Source organism: Mobula birostris, chromosome 14 (assembly GCF_030028105.1).
Source record: "Mobula birostris isolate sMobBir1 chromosome 14, sMobBir1.hap1, whole genome shotgun sequence".
In the NCBI taxonomy this organism is placed as follows: Eukaryota; Metazoa; Chordata; class Chondrichthyes; order Myliobatiformes; family Myliobatidae; genus Mobula; species Mobula birostris.
The window spans coordinates 90,159,628-90,168,981 of record NC_092383.1 but is presented as its reverse complement, the minus strand read 5'-3'; the positions used below and the strand labels follow the sequence as shown (position 1 = coordinate 90,168,981).

The following is a 9,354-nucleotide window of genomic DNA, read 5'->3' as shown; positions in this document are numbered from 1 at the left end:
TGAAGGGTGCTACTGAAGTACATTGATGTGATTATATTAAATCAACACAATTATTTGCTCTATGGAATAATCTCAATTCTTTGATATAGAATGAGTGTAATTGGGTGGCACGAGCTCCGTGGGCCAGAAGGACCTGTTACTGTGATGTATCTCTAAATAACAAAAGTATTAAGGCTTATTTTTAGTGTGCTGATACAGTTATCAGAAATTGGTTTGTTTTCAAATGACTGTGAAGTTTTAATCAAGGTTAAAGAAGTATATTAAGATTATTTTGTTTGTATTGAACAATAGAATTAAATTTACATTTAGCGATAAAATAACCCTCACCACCTGTTTAATCACAAATATAAAAACGCTCAACTTGCTCCGATCTCCGACACATTCCGAGGAACTGTGCGGACCTTTGCTGACTGAATCGTTGCGAAGGGCCACAACAAGACGCAGAATGAAGTGGTTAATCTTTGCTTTCGTTTGCATCCAGCTCTCTGAGGGTCTGCACAAGTAAGTCCCTAAAAAGTTAAATAGCTTTCCAGCACTTTCCGTTTTTCCAGAGTATGTATTAGTTCTTGTTTTCAAAGGAGGAAGAGGTACTATGTAATTCTGCCTGATAGCTGGTTTCAAGGGCGTTCACGTATTAAGGCCAATTTATACTTGTGCGTCAAATCGACACCGTAGGTACGGCGTAGCCGCGTACCCTACACCGTACCCTATGCCGTACCATACACCGTAGCCTGACGCGCACCTCCCCAAAGATGTAACCACATGTCGCGGCGATGCAGACTGCAACAACTGTGGTTGGTCTGCTAGCTAGCATCGCATTTCCTCCTATGCTGCAATTGGGCGACTGAAGGGCACGGAAGGAACTCTGGCTGCAATGCTTTCCATAAAGCTTTACAGACCTCCGAAATTATGGAGGACCCTGCGCTTGATGCCAGTTTGTAACTAGCTGCTACAGCCTGTTGACTTCCACCTAAAGCTAAAACTCGAATGGTGATTGCCAGTCTCTGAGTATACTGTGCGTACACTGATGCGAAATAAATGGTTAGAGACGATGAACCAAATTGTCAAATCTACCTGCTGACATCCAAAAATATTTGAAATGCATTTCCTTGTCCATGTCTCTCAGTGGCTGGACAAGCACAGAAAATTCACCCTCTTTCAGTTTCAGTCACCATTGTTTGAAGTTTGTTTCTTCTTGTTGAGTTTCAGCGTGAAGAAACTCAACAGAGTGGCATAGAAACCCCACCGCCATCTAGCGTTTTGGCAGTGAATTGCAGAGTGACGCAGACACACCAACGCACAAGTATAAATGCTCAAAACGGTGTAACCCACTTGCATAGGCTATGGCGTAAGCTAGTACGCACAAGTATAAATCAGCCTTCAGCCATAGACAGACAAAAGGGTTATTTTAATTTATCCTTAGTAATTTAGAGACACAGCATGGTAACAGGCCCTTCTGTCCCAACGATCTCCTGCCACCCATGTGATCAATTAACCTACTACCCCTTTCGTCTTTGTGGGAGAAACCACGCATGGAACACAGAAGAGTACAGCACAGGACCGGGCTATTTGGCCCACAATGTTGTGCCGAACTAGTCAAAAAGCAAATCAAAAACACTCAAACACTAATCCCTCCTACCTACACCATATCCATATCCCTCCATCTTCCTTACACCCATGTGCCTATCCAAACCTCTCTTAAAAGCCTTTAATGTATTTGCCTCTGCCACTATACCGGGTAGTGCATTCCAGGTACTCATGACTCTCTGAGTGAAAAAACTTACCTCTCACATTCCCCTTTGAACCCATCCCCTCTCACTTTCAATGTATGCCCTCTGGTATTAGAGATTTCAACCCTGGGAAACAGATACTCTCAATCTATGCCTCTTATAATTCTGTAAACCCCTAAAAGATCTCCCCTCAGCCTCCGATGTTCCAGAGGAAACAACCCAAGTCTAACCAGCCTCTCGTGATAGCACATACAGTCAGGGATAACGTACAAACTCCTTTCAGACAGTTATAGAATTGAACTGGGTCACCGGCGCTGTAGTAGCATTAGGCTAAGTACCACATTACGGTGCTGCTCCCAACACCCAAATTGCTATTCATACTGTAGAATTAAAGATGGGGAATCAAAATGTGCAAGTGTGTGTTCAGGAAAATAGATCTCACAAAATCTTGTTTCAGTTTGGGTGAAGGAAGTTGTATCCTATTTGATAACATCTGTATTGAACACCAGTCTTGCCATCTGCTCATAATAAAAACAGAAAATACTGGGAATACTTCCTTTCCAATCCTGTTGAAGGATCTCAGCCTGAAATGTTGACTATTCCCTTCCATAGATGCTACCAGACTTGCTGAGTTCCTCTAGCATTTTGTGTGTGTTCCCTTGGAAATGCCCAGCAGGTCAGGCAGCATCTGTGGAGAGAGAAATTGAGAGATGATGTTTCATATAGATGACCTTGCCTCCTGTGCATTAGAGTCGTAACATCTAACTACTCAGAAGCAGGTTTATTGTCACTGACATGTGAAACCTGTTATTTCTTGTCAGCAGTACAATGCAAGACATAGAAATTACCATAAGTTACAATAAGGAAAAGTCAGATATATTGGTATTACATTTGAGTAAAGATAACTACAGAGGAATGAGAGAAGAGCTGGCCAAAGTTGATTGGAAGGGGCCAATAGCAGGGTGACAGAATTGATGGATCTGTTGCCAAGTTTGCGATAGGTGCAAAGATAAATTGAGATCAGGTAATGCTGAGGAGGCAGGGAGTCTCAGAAGGACTTGGACAGATAAGGAGAATGGGCAAAGAAGTGACAGATGGAATACAGTGTAGGGAAGTGTATGGTCATGCACCTTGGTAGAAGGAGTAAAGGTATAGACTATTTTCTAAACAGGGAGCAAATTCAGAAATCAGAGGACTTGGGAGTCCTCATGCAGGACTCCCTAAAGGTTAACTTACAGGTCGAGTCAATGGTAGGGAAGGTAAATGTAATGCTAGCATTCATTTCAAGAGAACCAGAATATAAAAACAAGGAAGCAATGCTGAGGATTTGAAAGGTGTTGGTCAACCCACATTTGGAGTGTTACGAGCAGTTCTGGGTCTCATATCTAAGAAAGGATCCAGAGGAAGTTCCTAAGGATGATCTTGGCAATGTTGTTGTTCGTCCATCGTTGACGTCGATGAGGACCTCGACACCATTATGATGGTGTTGAGACTAGCGTGTGATTTGGATTTAGGTGAGGGAGAGTTGCGCAGCGTCAGCCTCACTCTCTCTTTGCAATTCCCATCTGGATCCAGTGGCAAGACAGAGTCTAGACGGCTGGAGATGGGACTAGGCACAGTGGATGACCAGGACGTCTTCTGTGTCTTGTCCTGCTCTACACGTTCCACGACACTTGCAGAGACCGCCTTCTTGACCGTTGGACCATCTTGGCAATGAAAAGGTTAATGTATGAGGAGCATTTGATGGTGCTAGTCCTGTACTCACTGGAGAAGAATGAAAGGGGGATCACATTGATGGTACAAACTGTTGAGAAGATCATCAGGGGCTCCCCCCTCCATTTATGACATTTTACTGGGAGTGTTGCAGATGAAGGAGTCAAAGCCCAATCTCTGTGACCCACTACCATCAGGAAGGACATACAGAGGCATCAGGACTAGGACTGCCAGACTGGGTAACAGCTTCTTCCCTTAGGCTGTGAGACTAATAAATAGCCTGTCACCACTGACATCTCGTCACCAGGACAGCAAGCTGTTTACTGTTTACCTGTGCCGCACACTGCATACACTTTGAATTATATTTTATTAACTTACTTATGGTAATATTTTGTTTCATGTGCTGTGTGATATATGTTTTATGGGTGCACTGTGGTCTGGAAGAACATTGTTTCGTTTGGTTGTATACATGTACAGTCAGATGACAATAAACTTGAATTTGAGCATTACAACCTACCGAAAATTGAAAGGCCTAGATAGAGTGGCATGTAGAGAGGATGTTTCTAATAGTGGGAGAGTTTGGGACCAGAGGGCACAGCAGCACAATAGAAGGATGTCCCTTTAGCCAGAAGGTGGTGAATTTGTGGAATTCATTGCCACGAACGGTACACTTGGCACACTTTTAAAGTGGAGGTTGATAGGTTCTTGATTAGTAAGGGCCTCAAAGGTTACGAGGAGAATGGGGTTGAGAGGGAAAATAAATCAGCCATGATCAAATGGTGGAGCAAACTTGATAAGCTGAAATAGCCTAATTCTGCTGCTATGGTCTAAAGTGTTGGATCTCATTCCTACATGCTACCAGAGATATCACTAACTGGTTTGGGCTGTGCTGCTTAGGTAAATCAATCTAAAGCATTACATGAGTATCCAACGAGAGGAGAGAGACTGAGGAGTATAGGGTTAACCTTGGGTAGATATCTGCAATAATCCATGGTACACCAACCCTTCTTCTACCTTGTACAGGGGATTTGTATTCTTTGCAAAGGACCTCTCCAAGACAATCTTTGGACTGTCCTAATTGCCTTGGCGATTCACTTTGCAAAGATGGTGAATGGGGATAGACTGGAACTCTGTGAGAAACTTCGGAAACTTCTTTGCCAGAAATGAACAGCCATATTAAGTGTCGCATCTTGGTAGATCAAATGTAAAGAGACATAATGCTGTTAAGGGCAAGAGGGATCTTGGGGTCCAAGTTCATATGTCCCTTAAAGTGACTACACAGGGACATGTGGTTAGGGAGGCATATAGCATGCTTGCCTTTATTAGTGGAGACACTGGATCAAAAGTCAGAAAATATGCTGCAGCTTTATAAAACTTTAGTTAAACCACAACTGGAGGATTGCATACATTTCTATTGCCTCAATATAAGAAGGATGTTGAGGCTTTGAAGAGGTTTACAAGGATGCTGCCTGGATTAGAGAGCATGTGCTATAACAGGAAGTTGTCAAACTTGGGTTGTTTTCTCTGGAGTGGCGGAGGCTGAGGGGCAAACAGATAGAGGTTTATAATATTTTGAGAAACGTAGACATAGTAGACAGGTAATACCTTTTTCCAAGGGTTTGAAATATCTAATACTAGAGGGCATGCATTTAAGGTGAGGGGGTAATTTCAAAAGAGATGTGAGGGGCAAGTTATTTTCACACAGCGATTGGTAAGTACCTGGAATGCGCTGCCTGAGGTGGTGGTAGAGGCAGATACATTAGGGACTTTTAAGAGACGTTTAGATCGGCAATAGGTTATTACAATTGTCATTAAATGAGCTCCTCAACTCTCCCTCACTTAAATCCAAATCACGCGTTAGTCTTGACACCATCATAATGGTGTCGAGCTCCTCATCGACGTCGACACTGAACGAACACACGCCAGATGAGCTCTTGAAGCCCTCCAGTCTTTCAGTGGTGATTCTTTTGAAGATAATAATGGAAATGTAGATTAGAAGTTTAGTTTTGGGATACCATGTAAATTTAGTTCAGAATGAGTCACCATGAGAGACTGTCCCAAGGCAGAAATTGCTAACGTGAGGGGGCATAACTTTAAGTTGATTGGAATAAAGTATGGGGGGGGGGGATGTCAGGTATATTATAGGATGCAAGTATATTAAGGGAAATTAAGAAACCCTTAGATAGGCACATGGATGATAGACAAATGGAGCGCAGGTTTAGAGTAGGTTAAAGGGACAGCACAACATTTGTGGGCTGAAGGGTCTGTACTGTTCTAGGTTCTATGTTCTGTGAATCAACTGCATGAATAAATCAAGATGAATATTTTTTGAGGTGACACTTGCACCATTTGATTTCACTGGAGCCAGAACATATTTTCATTTGAACCCTTCATCGACCCAGAGGACGCCTGATGAAAGATGCCAGTCTGAAACATTGACTCTTTATTCCTCTTCCTGGGCGCTGCCTGACCTGCTGAGTTCCTCCAGCATTTTGTGTGCGTTACAATGCCGCAGTTCATGATTACGGATTATAAAACAGACACTGCCTAAGTTTTTGCGAATCTGTTTTTCTCTATCATTACAGAGTGCCTTTGTACAGATGTAAGTCTGTCCGTGAGGTCCTGAGGGAGCGCGGGGAGCTGAAACATTTCCTGGAAACCCATAAGTGGGACCCAGCCATGAAGTACCGACACCTCTTCCCTGGACATCAGTTGGTGGTTGTAGATGAACCATTGCTGAATTTCATGGATGTAAGTGGAAAGGAAGCTTACTTTAATAAGAACATAACATATAGGAGCTGAATTGGGCCATTCAGCCCATCAACTCTGCCATTTCATCGAGTTGGTTTTTCTCCTGTACCTAATAAAGTGGCCACTGAGTGTACGTTCATGGTCTTCTGTTGCTGTAGCCCATCCACTTCAAGGTTTGATGTGTTGTGTATTCAGAGATTCTCTTCTGCACAAAACTGTTGTAACACTGAATTATCTGAATTACTGTCACCTTCCTGTCAGCTTGAACCAGTTTGGCCATTCTCCTCTGACCTCTCTCGTTACTAAGACATAGATATTTTATTGATTCCAAAGGAAATTACAGTGTCACGGTAGCATTACAAGTGCACAGATATATAAATATTAGAAGAGAAGTAGAAAGAATAAAAAAAGTTACCTCAAACAGTTTAGCAGGAGGGGATCATCACTTCCCTGGTTACAGGTTGACTCATTAAAGAGCCTAATGGCCGAGGATAAGAATGACCTCATATAGCGCTCTTTGGAGCTGCATAGTTGTCTTAGTCTATTACTAGAAGTGCTCCTCGCATGCAGAGGGTGAGAAACATTGTCCAGAATTGCCAGGATTCTCCAGTGTGTCCAGTTTGACTCTTATAACAGAGCCAATCTTTCTAATCAGTTTATTGAGCCTGTTGGCATCACCCATGTTGATGTCATTGCCCCAGCACCCCCTGGTGTAGAAGATTGTACTGGTGAGAGCAGACTGGTAGATCATGTGAAGGAAAGGCCTGCATACTCCATTAGGAGATAGGGCTGACTCCGGCCTTTCTTGTACACAGCCTCTGTGTTGCTGCACCATTCAAGTTTCTGTTCCAAGTGCACCCCTGGTTACTTGTAGCTCCTCACCACATCTACGTCCTCATCATCAATCGTAACAGGGAGCAGTGCAGGCTTAGTCCTCCTAAAGTCCATCACCATCTCCTTTGTCTTACGAATGTTGAGCTGCGGCTTGCAGCTTTTGACAAAATCCTCCATCATCCTCCCTTTATACACCCAACTATTGTTGAGTTATCAGAGAATTTCTGCAGATAACATGACTCGGTGTTGTATCTAAAGTCCGAGATATACAGGATTAACAGGGAGGGAGCCTTTACAGTCCCCTGTGGGGCCCCGGTGCTGCTTATAGCCATGAGTGACACACAGCTGTGAAGACTCACAAACCGTGATCGTCATATTATCCAGGATACAATGCAAGTGCCAACCGGCATTGAATGGAGCTTCTCCCCCAGCAGTGAGGGCTGTATGGTATTGGAGGCACTTGAGAAATCATAAAACATGATACCTACAGTGCTACCCTTCTTACCCAAGTGGGAGTAGGTTCTATTCAGCAGGTAGATGACAACATTGCTGACGCCAGTACACACCACAGGAGATCAAGGGCCGATCTGACCAGGGGTCGGACGTGAGCCAGGACCAGCCTCTCTAGGGTCTTCATGATGTGTGAGGTCAGGGCCACTGGAGCGTTTGATGGCGCTCTGGGCCTATACTCGCTGGAGTTTAGAAGAAGGCAGGGAGGGGGTTGGATCTGATTGAAACCTATGGAATATTGAAAGTCCAATGTAGTGTTGACATGGAGGGGATGTTTCCTATAGTGGGGGAGTCTAGGACCAGAGCAAACAGCCTCAGGATAGAAGAATGTCAATCTAGTTCAGAGATGAGGAGGTATTTCTTCAACCAGAGGATGGTGAATCTGTGGAAGTTGTTGCCACAGATGACAGTGGAGGCCAAGTCATTGAGTATAGTTAAAACAGAGGTTGATAGGTCCTTGATTAGTAAAGGCAGGAGAATGGGATTGAGAGAGATAATAAATCAGCCATGATGGGATGGCAGAGCAGACTTGATGGGCTGAATGGCCAAATTCTGCTCAGACAGTATGTCTTATGGTCTTATACTCTAATGGCACTGATAAATGTCATTAGTTATACAACACAGAAACAGGCCCTTCAGCCCAACTCCTCCATGCTGACCAAGGTGCCTGAATGAGTTGGTCCCACGACTGGCCCATATCCCTCTAAAGCTTTCCTATCCATGTACCTCTCCAAATGTTCTTTAAGTATTGTGATTGTGCCCACTTCTATCACTTCAGGTTCAGATTCGTGTTCAGTTATTTACCACATGTACATTGAAACATATAGCCCTTCTCATCTCAGACCTTATACTTGCAAATTGTTCTTAATGACTTGACCATAAACTTTTGGCAAAAAAAAGTCAAGCACGATAATAATGTTAAAGTTTTAATTTCCATCCTCTCTCCTGCACTAGAACTCCTACTATGGACCTATTACTATTGGGACCCCACCTCAAAGCTTTGAAGTTCTGTTTGATACAGGCTCATCAAATCTCTGGGTTCCATCCGTCTACTGTCGCAGTTCACCATGCTGTGAGTATAACTTGCTGAAGCTGGCTAGATCTCACATTATTGCTCCTGCTGTGTCTTTAGCAACATCATGACTGGATGTTTCCAATGATGGGTGGAGTCCCGGACTTTTATTTGTTACAAATGATTATAAATTACTATGATTGCACATTGCACATTTAGACGGAGACGTAACATAAAGAGTTTTACTCCTCATGTATGTGAAGCTTGTAAGCAATAAAGTCAATTCATTTCAATTCAATACCAGAGGGCACAGCCTCAGAGTAAAAGGTCGTCCCTTTAAAACAAAGATGAGGAGGAAGTTCTTTAGCCAGACGGTGAATAATCTGTGGAGTTCATTGCCATAGACTGTTGTGGAGGCCTAGTCCTTTGGTAATTTTACAGCAGAGGTCGATAGATTCTTGATTATTAAGGGTGTCAAAGGTTATGGGGAGAAGGCAGGAGTTGGGGTTGATAGGAAAATAAATCAGCCGTGATCGAATAGTGGAGAAGATTCAATGGGCTGAATGGCTTAATTCTGGTCCTATATCTTATGGTCTTATGGATCCCAGTTGTGACGACATTAGTTCTTGCTAATGTACTTGCTGGAGTTTAGAAGAATGAAGGGGGGATCTCATCGAAACTTATGAACATCGAAAGGCCCAGATTGAATGGATATGGAGAGGGTGCTTTCTATAGTGGGAGAGTCTGGGACTAGAGGGCACAGCCTCAGAATAGAAGGATGTTTCTGTAGAAGAGAAATGAGTA

General features: G+C 43.3%; 1 protein-coding gene across 1 annotated transcript in view; it reads left to right on the top strand.

The window, feature by feature from the left end:
* Positions 1-9,354, top strand: part of LOC140210087 (gastricsin-like) — a 32,823-nt gene that overhangs the window by 10,143 nt on the left and 13,326 nt on the right. The window contains exons 2-3 of the mRNA XM_072278891.1: positions 6,029-6,194; positions 8,493-8,610. Coding sequence (XP_072134992.1) covers positions 6,123-6,194; positions 8,493-8,610 — 190 coding nt within the window. The 5' untranslated portion in view covers positions 6,029-6,122. The remainder of the gene's footprint in view (positions 1-6,028; positions 6,195-8,492; positions 8,611-9,354) is intronic.